The 18,218-nt window shown below is 46.5% G+C and overlaps 1 protein-coding gene across 1 annotated transcript; it reads left to right on the top strand.

The window, feature by feature from the left end:
- Positions 1–313: 313 nt before the first annotated feature.
- Positions 314–13,736, top strand: LOC309407495 (C-type lectin domain family 4 member D-like; the record flags this gene model as incomplete). Its single annotated transcript, XM_082003041.1, has 4 exons — positions 314–581; positions 12,368–12,519; positions 12,745–12,866; positions 13,595–13,736. The coding sequence occupies 4 exons, from the start codon at positions 314–316 to the stop codon at positions 13,734–13,736; spliced, it is 684 nt and encodes a 227-aa protein (XP_081859167.1).
- Positions 13,737–18,218: the final 4,482 nt, after the last annotated feature.

The following is an 18,218-nucleotide window of genomic DNA, read 5'->3' as shown; positions in this document are numbered from 1 at the left end:
TCACTACCAACAGGGCAAAGTAAATAACAGGGTAAGTACAGCTTTCAGCACTTATAAATCAATCTGGATAATTTCTTCTGGTTTTCCAGAAATGGATTGGATGTGAAAAAAAAAAAAAATTAAAGTCCTGTTGAAAGGAGTGACCAAATTCAAAATAGAAGATGGCAGTGTCCTCTCCCATCTACTCATCCATGGTGCGTTAGCATTTCCTATCTCTGTGAATGACTGCCACCAGGCATTCCTTGCAGCTGTACACTATGGCAGGGGCAGTGTTGTGGTACTTGCTCGTGAAAACATTTTCCAAGCATCAGCAATGAAAACCTTTATCCTCAATGCCATTGGTTGGCTTGATGCTGGGAGAGGAGGAGAAGTTGGTATTGCTGGTGATCTGCAGGACTTTTTCACTCTCCTAACCCAGGAGAAGATGTCTTACAAGCTAACAGATCTTAAGGAAAACCTGAATGTGTACTGCTGCAAAGCTTACAGTGATGAGGATGTAGAGAAGATTCATGAGTTTGTTTCAACAGGCAGTGGTCTGATGGTTGGAGGACAGGCATGGTCCTTGGCTGCAGTGAATGCTGGTGAGAATGCCACTGCTGAGTTCCCTTGGAACAAAATACTGCAAAAGTTTGGAGTTGGTATCTTAAGAGATAGCACCAAGTCAGCCAGTCTTACATCCTTGATGAGGTTTTCTCACAGTACCACTTTTGCAATGCACTCTCCCAATTTCAACAAAACCTCAAGATAAAAGAAGCTCTAAAGCCACCATATTCTTTCTGGCTCAAGAAAGTAGCACAGAACTACACAAGAGTGTTCCTGAAGATTCCAGCTCAGACCTCCCTAGCTATCTGCTCTGATCAGGAGGAGATGTCTGAGCTAGTGCTTTCCCAGGGGGTTCCTGATGTCAGTGCTGACAGCCCAATAAAAGGTAGCTCTGAGGAAATGGTTTTAATCAACATAGCTGCAGAGATCTGTGACAACTTTCCTGATGTATGAAAACAAATATGTGCTCCCAAAATCTTCCAGAAATGACTACAACCCCAACTGTAACTGTTCAGATTGATGGAAGAAGTAAAGGTAGGGGATATTTTTCTATTTCCTTCCTCAGCAGCACCCAAACTGTGGACTGGAATGAGGCTGACCAGAGCAATCTTTTAAATATAAGTATAAATCTCTCTGCTTCCTTCCCTCCCCAGCTTTCTTCTGGGATTGCATGCTCACCATGTAATCAGAAATAGCTTGGTCTTATGATGGATGCCATCATATTGATAATTTGATCTTCTGTTGGGTACAGTTTTGTTCAGATGATGAATAAATTTTTGGTTATGCAATAGGGGAGCAGTCCAGGCACATGGCCCATGAGGCTTCCAGAGGAAGTGATTTAACTTGTTGGTTGCTGTGAAGTACTGCTACTGCTCTGTCAAATTCAGGTGCAATGACATTTCACCTGAAGCTATCATTGCATGGAGCTGTGTGTTTTGTCTTGCTTGAGGAGAGCTCTGGAAAGAAAAAATCCCACATTGTTATGGAGCGTTTCTAGTTGAACATATAAAGTCACAAGTCACCTTTAGAGATTGTCCCTCATCCTATTCAGAAAAAAGCATCACTTCCAATGTTTGTTGTTGGTGGTGTTTTTTAGATAAAATTTTACTAGAAAGGTCACCTTGATATCAAGTTTATCCAACTGAACTTTTATGACATGAGGTTGGGGCAGGATTAACCTGATAGTTTACTTTGAATTTTCCTTGCATTTTATCAATTCCCTCATAAATCACTAAGAATTAAAACTTTTCAAAAAAGGTTCAGCATTAGCTGTTGGTCAGATAGGGAAGGATTCAGCACAAAGGTGAAAGCTTCAGAAGACTAGTTTATTAGAATTAGAATTAGAATTAGAATTAGAATTAGAATTAGAATTAGAATTAGAATTAGAATTAGAATTAGAATTAGAATTGAAGCTGCTGTTGAGTTTTATCTGTAACTTGAAGACAATGATATGACTTATGTATTTCTGTCTTGATAATACCTGTGGTTCTTTCTAAGGTCCAGAAGCATGGAGAAGCACTGGACTTTATGTTCCTCCTAGAAGAATAGCCACTCTGCATTTTCCTGCCTCTGCCTTTGTTTCCTTCTTTGCCTTTTTTTCTCATTACACTCAGTAGTACTTTCCTTGCTTCCATTCTCCTTTCTTTGAAGTTTGCCTTGGCCTTGCTGGGACATGAATCACAATTTCTCCCCAAGTTTCTCCTATCATAAACCTCTTTCTACATTTCTCAACTTATACTCTCTCACTTCTGTCCTGAAAAATGATTGCCCTATGCAGCTGTAGTGGACACACCTCTGATTTTCATCTGCTCCATACTGTTGCCATCTCATGTTGGTCTCATACCTCCTCTGTGCCCTTCTCCATTCCCCTAGAGAAGGCAGAGATCAAACAAGACAAATACCTATATTGGTGCTTTCAAGATGAAAGGAATAATCCCAGTATTGACAGTGAATAGGATGAGAAACAGTAGGGTTGAATGTTGTCTGTGTGGAAGAGACTACTAGATATTTTTGCCCACTATAAAAATATCTTACTTGTCCCATCTTGCTGTCTTCTGCTATCATCCTGCTTCATTTCAAGGCCTCCAAGCTAGTTTTTTTTTGTGGGATTTGTACCTTGACTCTGAAAACAGCCTTTATGTAATTGTAAGTGAAAAGGGATAAACACTCAGTAGTTATCCAAACACAATTATTCCATAGCAGGGTGGGTTGTTTTTTTCTGTTTAAAAGGGCAATAATAGGACAAGCTTTGGGCAGAATTGGGCAGAACTAGTCTGGGAACCAGGGATTCCCATGTCTGTAGTCGCTGATGTCTGGCCCATACGGGCATTACAGTGTTTCAGAGAGTGTGTGGAAAGCAGGTGAATTACTATAAGTGGTGACATTATCCCTTTCCCCAGCTTCCTTTCTCCTCACTCATTTCATATGAGGGTAAGCACTGCTCATGCTCTGCTTTTCACCTTGATGCTATCCATTATATATGGATATGAATATTGTAACATGAATATAGCATATTATATATGCTATAGCAGCACAGCTATGGTAGCTGTGGTGGGAGGTAAAGATGCTAAAACTGGGGCCAACCAACTGAAATTTCTTCAAAACCAGTGAAATCCCTCCTTTTGAACAGAGCTGTAGAAAGAGAATTCCACCTTCCTTCAGCAACTGATCCAGCATTTCCATTCTCTTCTTCATGGGCCTTAAGTCTGCCCTTGATTTTTTTCATGCTACTTGCATCTGACTGATGTCTGTGCCGAGGTGAAGAATAGTGTTCCATATGGTAGCATATTCTTGCCTTTCCCTGCTGAGACAAGAATGCCCTGTTGCCTATGGTAGGTACAGAACACACTGAGTTTGGAGTGGAGCTACCTGAGCGTGTTGCAGTTGCAGTGCCTTTTGGAGACTTGTTCCCCACCAGGTGCAAATTGGCTGTCATACTGATGACCTCAGCTATGCTGTGGAGCTGAAACGGCCTCTCTTGGTGGCAAAGAAGTTCAAAGTTGAAAAAATCACCATGGCAGTCTCTTGTCTGTGGGGTGGCCTCATATGCTGTCTATGGCGAGGGTGGCCGAGAGGAGTCCATAGTGCCTAAGGAGAGCACATCACGCCAAATACCAGTCACAATTAAAGAGGCTGTGCAGACTCCATTCTTCAGATTTGGTAAGTGGTCTCAAAGGCACAGTAAATAAGTATTTCTGTATTGATGGCTGGCCTATATTTTTCTGGTTTTTTGTGGTCATGTATGGAGAAGACCTCAAAATAATGCCCCATAAAGCTTCGTATTTCTCAGTGCAGAAAGTCTATTGATAGGACTGTCATTTAGGGGTTAATCTGTGTCCATGTTCCCAGTATGAGCATTTCTGAGACACCTTTAAAACTATTTGATATTAAAAAGGTAATATCATCAACCCCTTGCAGTGACAATAGACATGGTGTCACCGAAGATGACTGGACCCCTCACCAGAATCTCAGGATCTCCCCCTGATTCAGTAAAACCCAGTTACGTCTAGATTAACTTACTGTTTCTGAGGCTATACAAAGAATTTCAGCTATGGTGATTCTCCTCTCTCTTCACACTTAAAATCTCTTTTTAAATTGACTACCTTTTTTCACCTGAATGCTGAATTAGGAGAAACTGACATCTCTGCTTGGCAGTCAACCATCTGTCAGCCCCCTGGGCTGAGCTGGCCACAGAGAACATCATCCTGACAGTACCAGCTGCTGATCTACACTACATGGACAACCCAGAGAGTCTGCTTTCAATCTGGAATCTATTGCATTCATCATCTGGAAAATGATGAATGCAATAGCCAGACTGGCAGCCATCCCAGCAACTTTTCCAATGCTAGAGAGGATGGTGGCAGATGTCCAGATGTCTCATGGCAAGTATAATAACTAGAAGATTTTGTCTGTATCTGTGATGGATATTTTTAAGGGAAATACACAAGGCAGTAACATTATCACAAGATCATGCAGATTGTCAAATCAGCAGGTTAATCCCACCAAATTCAAGGAGAGCTCATGAGTGTAAGAATCTTCTGCGAATGTCAAGAGCTTGTACACAAAAGTAACACATTCTGTTGCTAAATATGAGGATATCCCAGGGTAAAACACAGTGGAGGGAGACAGGCTGGCCACAAAATGACGTGTCTACTGTGTCATGTTACTCTTTACTGTGGGAGTGAGTTTATGCTAATTGCAACAGAAAGAAGGGAAACAGAGATACCTGTTTTAGGCAGGACAAATGAGATCTTCAAACTTAGATTAAGGCATGTAACAGACACACAGGCAGCCTACTACGTAATAAGACTGTCATGTTAGTAGGCATAGGATCACTTACATCAGTGGGAAAATGAGGGTAGTGGTAGGGGGAAAAGTTGTAAGCAGCATTTTGCTATCTGTCATTTAAGAAACATGCTGCCTAAAGACAATTCACTAGGCTAGTGGAACTGAACAGTCTGGGGCCTGTTATGGGTAGTAAGGAGGCTCCTAAAGGCCAAATCTCATGATTATTTGCAATTGATCTGTGTTCGGGTATTGCTCTTTTCTCAGTAGGACTGCTGGGTGCTTTCAGCTCTACTTGATTGTAACACTAGAGGTGTTTTCTACGACTTGAATTGATAAATTCCTCAGCTGCCCAGGCCACCACTCTGTCAATAATCCACAGCTCTAGCAGCTTAACTCACATAGTGTAACTGCTGCCAGTCAAGTAGGACTAATTCAAGAGAGGCTTGTTAGAGTGTAAACAACTTGCACTTCAGTTATCAATAACCAGTTAATTATAATTACTAGTGAAATACAACCAAAATAAATAGGTGCTATGTTTCCATGTTGCATGTGCTCCTCCAAGCATATCCTCACTTATGGAGGATTTCACCCGAGTAATCAGTCATTACATCTGGCTACATGTGGCTCTGAATTTAACAATGAAGTTGTAATCTGTCAGTGACTCTGCAACAATTGTGTTTAGATTGCATGTCAGTTGCTCATTTTTGTAACTGCTAACCTCTTAATCTCAACATGGGAGTATTATATTTTTCTCATGCATTCTTACTATTAGTGACAGCCATATTTGAAAATTCAGACTTGAGACACAAAGGTAACATAATTTTCATGAATAGTTTTGTACAGGTATAAAGGATGAGCAGGCAATTCATTTGGCAGTGCATGTCAGAGAGCAGAGTCCATCCTTTCCCTGCTTTGTTTTATCTGTATTGACTCCGTAAGCCTAGTAAGCAAACCATGGCATGTGTATGACCCAGGGCAATCAGTAGGTTTGTGCTAACACAAGCGGCTGTTCTGCAGTAATTTTTACTGATGCACAGGAAGAACTGATTTCCAAATGCCAGAGTTTAAAATCCATCACCAGATGCAGGTGAACTTTAAGCCACTAGCTCTCCCTTCCCCTGAGCAGTAGAGAAACAGGAGTGTTAAGCAACAGCATGACCCTGAACACATGCATACTTGATTCAGAGCTGCTGTGAATTAGGGCTTTCAAATGAGTTTGCACTGATTGAGAAGCTGCCCAAAGAAACACTACTTCCTTTCCCAACAGGAGTTATTTTAACCACAGAATGGGAAATATTTGCTGTCTTAACACCTATGAAACAAAGCAACTAATTCCCATTTTTTTCTTCCTGTTTCCTTGTCTCTAAAAGGGTCTCTGTTCCAGACTTACTCTTGTTACAGATATGCAAAGTTTGTTAATTAAGATCATTAGAAGAAGAGTAAGAACAGGGAAAAGAAGTCATTTTAAAAATAGAGACATGTTAGGACAAAATAAAGCTAGAAATAAATGGAAGAACTCATGTGAAATAATGGCTACAGCAATGAGAAATGAGAATGATCATTGAAAGGAAAACCTTGATGGACAGCATAGGGAAGGCCTTGGTCTTTGTTTAATGTTTTGTCCGGGGTTGCCTTCATGCTCTGCTTTCAGAGTTGGTATCTGTGTAGTAAGAAACTGCTGCTTTAGCTCATGTCAGAAGCAAAACAGTGTCCAGGCAGTGAAGTTACCACCTGATCCTCAGATAGAATAAATCTGCAGACATCTAGTGAATGTAAAATTGTGGCAACTCGCTCTGCCTAAGGTTCTAAGAGAGCAGGTGCCTCACCTCACAGGATTGAATGTGTTGACAGGAAAGCAGCAGTGGACTGTTTACAATGGTCTATTTTGATCTCCAATATAAATAATCACATCAATGGCCCTTTCTTAAATGCTGCACCTGAATTTCCCCTATGTTAAAACATGGACTACAGCACAAGCCGATTTTTATGGTGCATTTTGAGATCCTGAGGCAAGCAGTTGCTTGTCTTGTGGCTGTGATTTCTTTTTCTGCTGAATGTTACAGAATTCTTGACCTTGCTGTTGAGGCCACTGGCACACATCACAGGGGACAGCAGCAACAGAGTCAGAGGCTCTCTGCAGCTCCTCCAGATCTCATAGGCCATAGCTGAGCAGATTCTTCAGCAAAAGAACTGGGGAGTCAGGGATACAAGGATCAATCATTTCTTTTCACTATACCCAGATAAACATGTTAAACCTGTGAATAATCCAAAGTCAATGAAGTAACTAACACTAATAATGCTACATTGTTTACATGTACATCCAATAGAAAATGTTATCCAGAAAGATTCCACAAATCCCACAAATGGTTTTCCTTCAATCATTCTGAACTTGAAAATCTTTATTCTATACTTTGAAGCCTAATGTTCAAATGGTATGACTTTTTCTTCTGGCAAAGTCCTACAACTATTCTGTTTTGAAGTTTGGGGGATTCTAAGCTGAGAAATATCTCATGACTTTATGATTTGATTCTCAGGAATTAAAACCTAACAGTGCATGATAACAGTGCATGAGTGCACCTCAACCCCCATGTCTGAAAAATTTCCACAAAGCTAGTTTTAAATATGCCAGAAAATTAAACTTGTTCCATTTTCTACAGTAGAGGATATTCTTCCAAACTCTGTACTTTTAACACTAATATTTAATGTTTCTGTAGAACCTCTTTTTGCCTCTGGTGTTTTGTGGTGTCTAATTGTTGACAGCAGCAAAAGTAAGGAGGAGCAGTGGTGCTATTTAAGGCTGAGGGCATCTCACTTCAGGGTCCTTGATCATGCTCTACAAGCACTGGTACCATGAAAGGTCTCATGCTTTCTTGGATTCAACCTAATACAGCACATACATGTGCATATCCACACCATTACTGCTGGTGGACCCTCACTACCAGCAACTCATATCCTATGTCCACACACTGCTCTCCAGTGGGACTCTGCCTTCCACTAGACTTCAGCTGACTCCACATCTTCAGTGATTTCCGATGGTTCTCCTCCCTCCTGAGTTTCATCTTCTCTCTCGCCTCTAACTCCCTGAGACCCCATCTCACAGGACCTCCTCTGCTCCTTGCTGTGAGGAGTCATCAGTCACTCTCTGCAGATGTCCAATGGTAATACTTTCACTACCAAGACTGGATGAAGGAGTTCTTTCCAGATAGGCAAGTAGAGGAGTACCACTCCTTTTCTCCACATGCAGGTAGGGAAATCCTAGGTGATGTTTCCCCTTGAGAGAGTTTTCCTTTTGGAAATGAAACTTAGTGCAAAGGTATTGTTGCCTCCAGACACAATAAGACTGCTGGGCAAAACTAGAACTCTCCCCCTTCATCCCCGCCCCCCAGTCAAAAGTAACCTGTACAGAAAAGAAATAGCTTTCTATGTCTTTCTGTTTTTCTTTTCAGGCCTTCCTGGTGGGAAGATGTGGGCAGAGGTGATACTGCTGCACAGCTAGCACTCACCATTGACTCTTGTATCCATGAAAAAAGTGCACGTGCCTCAGAAATCACCGGTTTGCATGAATGATTACCAGAGCTCCAAAAGCGAAGAATGGGGCTGTTCCTTTATTAACCATTCCTTTTCCAGGAAGCAAACAAACAGATGCAAGGTTAAGACTGCAGATGGTAAAACTAGCTGAATGTGCATGAGCAGTGCATGACAGGGCTGGTGCAGAGTTCCTCTGTCCAGTCTCTCTCTTTCTGTGAGAATGCTGCTGCATGAAGTTCAGGGCTTTCAGTGCTTGCCTTACAATGACCATCACCTGAGAAATGGCACAGAAGGTGAAGTGTGATGTGTGTCCCTACTCTAGAGGGTGTTTGTTCCTTTTGTTCTCTAAGGCTCTGCCATCACATTGCATCAGAAGTCATTGAACTTCCCTACTGAGAGATGACCAGCTGTGTATAATTCTCTCTAGGATATGAGGGCTGTGTACTGGCAACATCCTGTGTTTCTGGGACTCTGTGGAGAGAAAAGCCACTGTTCATCAGAGACAATGACCCCTGGAGGGAGGCCCAGTCGAGGGACCGCAGATGGTGGTGGGGATTGCCTCTACTGTCATGTCTAGGCAGGGTGGGAACAAGGAGGGATGAGGCTCTGGGAACTGGTGGTGGGAGACTGGACAGGTGCCCACTCTCTTGAGCTTCTGAGCAATGCTAAGGTGAGCAGTGTCCAAGTGCCACATCCAACCTAGTTGGAACCAGTGCTGGTGGTTATCATGAGTGCAAGGGACCCTCCCTCTGCAACCAACATGGACTGTGACTTGCTTGGGAAAGAAGAGCATGTGAGACAGGAGCAATGGCTAGAGAGGGTGTCCTGGCTTTTGGCTTAATTTTCTTCCTAATAGCTGACACAGAGCTGAGTTTTGGATTTAGTATGAGAATAATGTTGGTAGCACAGTGATGTTTTTAGTTGTTGCTAAACAGTTGTAGTGCTTATACTAAGTCAAGCACTTTTCAGCTTCCCATGATCTGCCAGCCGGGAGGTGCACAAGAAGCTGGGAGGGGACATAGCCAGGACAGCTGACCCAGACTGGCCCAAGAGATATTCCCTACCATGTAACATCATGTTCAGTATATAAAACTGGAGCTGGCCAGGGAGTGGGAGTCGCTGCTCAGGGACAGGCCATTGATCACTGGGTGGTGAGCGATTGTTGTATTGTGCATCACTTGTTTTTATATATTCCATCATCATCATCATCATCATCATTATTATTATTATTATTATTATTATTTCCTCTTTCTTTGCTGTCCTGTTAAACTGTTTTTATCTCAACCCAAGAGGTGGTGGTTTTTCCAATACCATCCCACCTGGGGAGGAGGGAGTGAGTGAGTGGCTGCATGGTGCCTAGTTGCTGGCCTCATGGCTGAGGCTGACTGGACTGCCACAGGCTTGTTCTGGGTGAAGTGTTGAGACTACTTCAGCAGAACAATTTGGGGTTTGTTTAATGATGAGCATCAAGATGCGTGACTAGAACAGATCAGCAGCCCCCGAAACAGTGCATGGGAGTTTACTGAGCATAATCTCCAGTAACATCTAATTTTTCTGTTCTTGTTGGGACAGGAGACAAACTGTAGGGAAGGTCACTATCCTGCACAGGGACCTGAAAACAGCTGAGCTGTTGTCTCTGGACAACAGGGATCCTTGCAGTCGCCACCTCTCTCATAATTAGCATTAATCTCTGTGGTCTCTCCCCGCATAGGGCGAGGCTGGACATGCTACCTGAAGGGCTGAAGATGCTTTCAAAAAAGCTCCCATTATCCATCAGATGATGAGGTGTCCTTGGTTGAGGGTAGCAATTGCTATGCACAGTTGAATCGCAATACAAATGTGGTTCTCATTACCAGTCTCTGCGATATGCTCAACATCAAGACACTGGCTGTCCCCAGTGACCAAGAAGGAATATGTGCGTTGAAGCCAGCCCAGGCCCATTGCTTTCTTCAGAGATGTTTTTGTTAGTCATTCAGTTTTTTACACTGTTTTGGGTACACACTTGCCCCATGCTGGTCTGACTAACTTAGGAAGACATTACCCTCTTTCTGATCTTTAGAGGGGTGGACAGTTACACAGCTGGTCAATTCACTCCCCCGATACAACTGGCTGATTCACTCAACAGAACCAGCACAAAGGCCACTGTCTGGTCCCCCTTGTCTTGAGATAAGGTCACCTTTCTTTGCAACGGGTGTGGCCAGTCACTCATCGCCCTTGCCCATCTCCTCTGAGCCTTCTTCCATTATAGGAACTCACTGATCAGGCACGGAGGCCACTGTGATTACTCTGCCCTCCTCACTAGTAACAATATTTCTAAATGAAACGGTTGATAAAAGTAGACATCTATACTACTTAGCACACCCTGATCCGCTTCCCATCAATATCCCTGAGCTAGTGATGACTCTACAGTCCTTCAGGTCGTGGATGTGGCCTGCTGGCACCTGTCACCAGCACTGTATTATTCCCCATAAACTGGCTGGCAAGGCCTAGGAGTTTACCTTCCACCCTGGTTTCAGCAGCTCTAGCTGTGTGTGACTACCTTCACGTAGACTGTCCTTGTTGCTGATGAAAGAGGCCCATCTGATGTGTTACTCATCCAAATGATGGTTGATGTCTAGCTTAGGAAGAGATAAACTGTGCCACTGAAGTGCTGCATTTATTCACTGATTGTAAAGAGGTGTAGAGAGGCAACTTGGCTGTCGGTATCTGCATGGTAAATGCCTGTGGCTGGGTGGAATCAATCCCACCTGTCTGGCATGTCCTCAGTGTGATGTCTTCGCAGTGGTCCTTCTGCTCTCTGACATGGAAGATGATTGTCTCTCGCTGCCTGGGAAGGCAGCCATACGACTTGCTTGGGCTAGTTTTCTCAGAGCCATGGACCAAGGATCCACATCCACTAACCCCACACCTTCAGCTGCGCAGCACCCGAGGGGGCCTGATGTCCGCTGCTCAGTGCTGGGACAGACGCTGCTGACAAACCACAAGCCGGCTATGGCCACCAGGCCCTGCTCGGGGGGTTGCAGGCTTCTCTGGCGTTGTTGGCCCGGTCATCCTGGCCAGACCTTGTCCGTCAGTGGGTGGAGGATTCCTTGCGGGCAGCTGTGGGATGCTGGGAGCAGAAATGCCTGTTCCCTTTGCCGAGAGGCTGGCAGTTACCAGTTGTGGAATAGAACGAGGCAGCCCGAGGGGAGGCGATGCCGAGACAGTGCTTGGTGGGGAAATGAGGAAACAAGAGTGAAGCCCAGAGACGGCGTGTGAGGAGCTGGGAGGAAGAGGTAATCCTGTCGCCTTTCCTCTCCCTCTCCAGTCGCTCCCTGCTCCCGTGGCGGTGACCGGCCCACAGCCCTGCAGCAGAGATTCGCCGAGTGGCAGTGTGTCTCAGCGGTGCCGCAAGGCAAAGGTCAGTAGTGCTGGCAGGGGTGCAGGAGGTCTTTGGGGCCCGTTGTCCCATGAATGCTGGGGTCTACTCTGACAGGAAGCAGCATAGGGAGCAGACTCCGCAGAGGCAGACTCCAGAGGAGGGAGGTGGGGAGAAAAAGGATTTCCTGCTAACAGCTTAGGGGGGAGCGAGGGCCATGTGAATCATGTCCTGGAGGGCAGGGTGCTGTGACCACTGACAAAACAAAAGGGACAGCAAGCAGCCACACAGGGAAGGTTAACAATGGAGCAATAATGAAAGTGCAGCTCTAGTCAGAGCAAGAAGCAATATTCCCTGTTCCCTGGGGCTAAAGGCCTAAAGGAGACTGTACGAGGCGAAGTCAAACCAGATCACCAAAATAACTTTGTCAAGACCTGAGGTTACAAGGATTACCATGGATCCGTGTACACAAAGCCCACTGGTCACACCCCAAAGCAATGGGAAGAAATATCTGTACTACCCTTGTTTTTTCAAGCACTTTCTGTCAGGAAAAGTCATCTAAGGAGAACATGAGCATCGTCCCTGGAGAACAGGGATCTTTGCAGTCACCATCTCTCTTGTTATTCATCTCTGCGGTCCCTTCCTGCACAGAGCGAGGCTGGGCGTGCTGCCCGATGGGCTGGAAACGCTTTCAAAAAAGCTGCTATTATCTGTCGGATGATATGATGGGCTGGGCTGAGAGTGAGCAGAACTGCAGTGGGATGGGCTCCCGCCTGGTGGTGATCAACAGCGAAGCAGAGCAGGTACGTGCAGGGCTGAGAGAGGGGCACAGCAGCCAGAGACACGGTGCCAGGCCCTGGAGGGGGCTCAGAGCCCCTCGGTGCACCTGCGGGGGAGGGGGCCTGTCGTTTCTGCATCCCTTCAGCACCGGCTCCCCTCTGCCAGCAGCCCCAGCCCACAGGGACTCCTGCCGCCTCCCTCTGCGCAGTCCTGCGCCTCATGGACGTTGCACTCTCCTTGATTTCCAGGCTTTCCTCTCGAAGGAGCTACAACTGTCTTCAAGAGGAGAGAATTACTACATTGGTCTGAGGGCACAGGTGGTGGGCCAGTGGCACTGGGTGGACCAGACTCCGTATAATGTGACGGCGGCGTGAGTATACCCGGATGGACAGTGTTTGGTGTGGCTCCTGGTAGTAGTGCAAGAGAGCAGGGGAGAGGTGAGGGTGTCTGCTGGTGCATGAGAGGGAGGTGAGACAAACCCCTGTGAGAGGACAACGATGGAGCAGGAGTGAGCTGTGTAAGATGCCACGTTCAGATGACCCTATCCATGCTGGTTAGTGGTTGTTAGTTAACTACCTGTGACACGGCCATCAGTGGCTGCAGGCACAGAAGCAGCTGCACCTCGCCAGCAGGAAGAACCCTTCAGAGATGACCAGCCTTGCCTGACCTCCATACGACCCCCACGATGCCTACGTGCGCGTATATGCACAGGCCAGTGCTGTGATGCTGTGGAAGGGATGGGGCACAGGGAGAGATCGCCAGGGCTGTCCTTGCTGCGCCTTCTTCTGGACGACAGGCTTGCCCTGGAGGCAGACATGTGCTTCTGCTGGGTGTGAAGTACATGATGTGGGCGGTGGTGAGCAGCTCCCCCCACCAGGAGTGAGCAGGGCCCTGCTGTGTTGGCTGTAGGGAGAAGGCAGTTTCGACATGAGACCGGTGCCAGTGGGATATCAGAGCGGGAGGAAGGGCACTGCTTCTGGTGTGAATCTGCACCTGGGATTTTTCTCTCTCGCCTCCAAGCCTTGCCTCCTGCTGTGGCCTTTTTCATCAGAGCTCTACGGGGTATGCTGGGGAGTAACATGTCTGTCTGTCTCTCAGGTTCTGGCGGAAATACGAACCAAGTAATAAAGATGATCAGAAGTGTGTTGTAATCCATCGGACTTCAGGACTATACAGCTGGAATGATGTCAAATGTGAGAGTCATCATCGAATTTGTGAAGCTGAAGCAGTAACTGTGTGATGGAAATGATACCCTCATCCTGAGTAAAACTGAGAGATAAGCAATGTGCTGGGAACAGTGCAGGGTTGTCTTGGGAGAGGTGGGGGACCCCAGGAGTCTGCATCTTCACTGTGCTGGGTGGGAAGATGCGAATGGAAGTGATATTACCCCGTGTCCAGCATCCCCAGTGCATGTATCAGCTCAGGGAATACATGAAGGCTCAGGGTCATCAAAGCAGGTCCTGGGCTCTTCTGTCCTCTTCTGTCTGGGTGGGTCCAGCAGCCACTGGCAGAAAGAGGTTGAGTTCTCTGGGAGGAAGACACAGGAATGGAAGACAGATGCTCAGAGCTGCACTTTCCTTTGTCTCCTTGAGCAGAGGTGTCTGCTTTTTGTTGAGGTACACAGACAATGTCTTCTAGTTGCACTGGTTTTGCTGAACAGATCCTGAATTCTTATGCACGAGAAAATACAATATTAGACCAGTGAAAAAGGCTCTGTGCTCTGTGTGTGTGTGTGTCTCCCTTTCCCACTCTAAGCTGCAGGTGTTTTGTATAAGCAGGATCAAAACCTGTTGCTGTGCCAGGATGCAGCCGTACGCAACTGCTGCAGTAGAAGTTGCATCCACCCAGTGAGAGTAAACTCCTCAGAGACAACCTGGCTACACAGTTCCATTGCACTCAGCCAATGCTCTGGAGGGGACTGGGCACAGGAAACCAGCTCTAGGGATATTATGAGTATTTGTTTCCATGGCTGCAAGTCTTGCCCCAGAAGGTAACAGGAGCTTGTGCCAGGAATCTGACCAAGATCAGGTCACGCTTGAGCTAGTATGAGGAGCTGTCCCCAGCAGCAAAATGACTCGGGCCTTCAGTGCCACCTCGAGTAAGAGGTCGTCTTCCCAAGTCAGAGCTGATCCCAGACTCACCTGATGCAGCAGTGTTCCTGGGAGGTCAATGCCTCAGTGGTCCCTCTAAGGGCAACCTGCCCAGGCCAGACCATGCTGCAGAAGAGGCAGGAAGGGGCAGGGCTGCTGCTGCACATGAAGTCCCTTCCAAGACGTGCATTGCCTATTTAATCGCCTTCTTGTCCTGCTGCTGCAGACCATATGCCACTATGGATCCCACCTTTTCTCCATCCATTCCCACATCCTGGCCCCTGTGCTCCCACTTCTGTTTCCCTCGGGAAACATCCTCTGCCTCAGCTTTCCTGACCAAAGAGTGCCAGCTCCCCACGGGGCACTGGTGTGCATCTCCTGGCCGTGCGACTCTGTCCTACCTATGAAAGTGAACCCTCTCGCTGTGTCCCAAAGCGAGGGGAGAATTTGTACTGGAAGCAAGGTGACCAGGAGATTTGGCTTCCTAAGCCAATCAGTGGGAGTAGTTCTGTGAACGGCAGCAAGTGGCGGCAGGAGCTGCTGAATCCCGTAGCCCAGCAGAAGCAAGGCTGCTGCAGCTCCCTGTCCCCAGCTCCAGATGGTAGTGAGGCTGAGCGTGTATGTACAATACGTACATATATAGATACCTATGGAAGAAAAAGGATGTATGCATGTGAGCAGCCACACAGGTCAAAACAGACAGAAAGCACTGATGCAAACACAAACCACACAAGCAGCCTGATCCTGTTCCCCTCCCTGGCTGCTAGCAGGATGAAAGCCTGCTAGCAGAAAAAGTACATGTTTATACCCTTATAATATGGACCTCGCCAGCAGTAGGGCTTAGTCATTCAGTCTGTCCACAGCTGACCCCCACATCCCCTGGTCTTCCCAATACTCCATCTCATGCTGGACACAAAGAGAAAAAGGTCTCTCCGGTAGCTGGTCAAGACTTCCGGTCTTCCCAGTAGCTGCCTCTCAGACCCCCTGCTCTGCCTGGGAGCTGGCTTGGACACCTGGGCCTCAGCTCCATTGCCAGTGATGCGGTTCCTGGGGTTCATAAGTGCCTGGTGCTGTTCAGCCACATAATCTGACAGGGGGACAATTCAGGAGTCCTTTTTTTGGGAACTGGCCACCCCCACTGGTTGATGGGGATATTTCCACTGGTGTAGTATTGACATTTGCAGGGATTTGACTTAATTCCACCAGATACTCTTAATAACACAAACCAACATGAGGCAGTGTCACAGATAGCTGTCAGAAAGTGGTGTTCAGCAGAGACTTGTGTTGGTATCAGGGACCTGGAGAAGTGCAGTGCTGGAAATTGTATCCCTTCTCTTTCCTGGTGTTCCGATCCTCTCCAGCTTCACAGTGCAGAGCTGTATCTCATGTCGAACAAAATCCTTCTCTGTTGCCACTTGAGCTAATGTCCTCCAGTGTCCCCTGGTGGGAACATGACCACGGTGTTCTTCACAGCCTCTTTGTGGCTAAGATGCTTCTCCCCTCTTCCAACTGCTTTTCCCCAGTGCTGTGCCTCATCTTTCCTCACACGTCCTGCTTAACAGACTTCTTTTCACCATTTCTCTTACTTTGCCTCAGACTCCTCCCATTCCCCTCTGGCTCTGGCTAAGCCCAATTCTCTACCTGTGAGCAGAACAGCACGATTTACCTCTTTCCCCCTATGACATACATCTAGCCCCAGAGTTAATAGGCCTCCCCTGGAGACCTGCTGTTGGACAACAAGTTTTCTCCTATCTTTAGGAAGTTTTATGAGGGCCAAGCTCACCCCTGCAAAGCAGCATTGTAGTCACTTCTCCCAGAGTTTATCCCTGAGTCTGTTGTTTGCTTGATTCATCTGAGGATAACAGATACCAACGGTATCTGCTCCTGAGCGATGATGGTTATCACACTGGCTACTGTGCACTTGAGATCCTGTAGTTCACAGGCACCAGCAGGTTTCAGCTTTCTCACTTATTGGCTTGCTCACCAACATCCTAACTCTTGTACTAGCTGCGAGCTCCCCCAGTATAACATGTGATTTCCTCTGTGGCTCCTGTTAAAGATGTCTACAAAGTATAAGAAAACTACCTTTCTGACTGGTAGCTTCCTGCTTCCAAATGCACTGTGCTTGTGGTAACCATACCTAAAATTAGAGACCTTTGAATCCACCACATCTGAGGATTTGGTTTGGTTATGTGATTAGAGGATCTTCTACCCCAACAGAGGAGCACAGATGAATGATGTCAGGTAGGGGAACTGCAGTAACCTAATCAGAGAAACAGAGAGAAACACTTGTCTGGTTCCTCCCAAGGCTGTCACAAGACAACAATCAGCCCATGGACTGGGTGTGAAACCCATCAAGATGACTCAATGGGAGAGGGTCCCCACACCACCTGGCAGACTAAGGGGCTTTACTACCTACAGGGGTATATGACATTATGGGATGCTGGGAAAAGCATTTGGAGATTGTGTGAGTCTTTTTCTGGGATGTTGAGATGAGAAACCAAAGGTGGGCGAAGGGAAGGATCAAAGTTTTTTGGGGAGGAAGAAGTGTGGGAAAAGAGCGGGAAAAATGGTTAAGAGGGACCAGTCCCATGTAAACAGGTTGCCGGTCAGTACACTTGTCTAGCCACGTCCTGTGTCTGATCACTGCAGTCCATCCTGTCTTCTTATCTAACTTCATTTCTGACTGTTTTCCTGGGTGACAGGACTCTGTCTTGGTCTAAGTGCCAATGACAAGTGGGACCAGGGGCCATAGGGGTCCCATGTATGTGTGGTGCCAGTAATTGGAAAGAAGGAAGTGGGTGAGAGTTGATGTGCTAGGGCCTGTGGTCTACCCATGGTTTATAAGTGTCCATGCATCTTTGGTAGAAACAATATGAGTGAAAGAATGAGGATCTCAGGGCCAGCGACTGGAGTGGGGAGCAAGAAGTATAGGGGGCTTGTGTGTCTGGGGTGCTACTGGAGAGTCAGGAACAAGTATGCATTGTGTGGGTATGTATGTCAGAGCGTGAGCCCTAGCTAATATCAAGCTGGATCAGCCAGTGAATAGGGTAAGACACTTGGCAGTCTGGAATTAAGGCATCCATAAGTTTGGACCAGCTACTGGGGAGACTTGACGATCTGTGATTTGACTACTGGAGGGACCAAAAGGTCTATGACAACTCCTGGTAAGGTCTGGGGGTTGACTGAAAGATCTATTTGCATGTGTATGTCTGCGCATGAGGCAATAAGATCCAATGGACAGCTACTGGGTTGACTGAGCGTCTAAGGCTGGTTACTGGGGGAACACCATTGTGTAGCTTGTCCTGTGGATCTTCATCCTGATCAGCCAAAAAGTTGATAATGGGATGAGGCCTCTGGTGCTCTTTGTGTTGCATGAGTGCTGAGTGTTTCTGCCTGTGCCTGTCTATTTGTATGCCATCTATTATGTCTGTGTGACTGGTCAAGACTCCATGTAAGTGTGTATTGTATATGTGTGTTTGTGTGTTTGCTTACTGGAAATGAATGCTCAACCTCATTGCTGGCTGGAGCAGGGGACACAGAGCTGCGTCAGCCTCAGCTCTCTCAGGCTGCTGGATTTGGTAACTCCCAACAGGTTCTACCTGAAGGCATTAGTGGGCTTTGATCACTTA

Source organism: Phaethon aethereus (assembly GCF_964289735.1).
Source record: "Phaethon aethereus genome assembly, chromosome: 1".
Lineage (NCBI taxonomy): Eukaryota > Metazoa > Chordata > Aves > Phaethontiformes > Phaethontidae > Phaethon > Phaethon aethereus.
The sequence above is the reverse complement of the archived record's forward strand: the minus strand, read 5'-3'. Positions and strand labels throughout refer to the sequence as shown.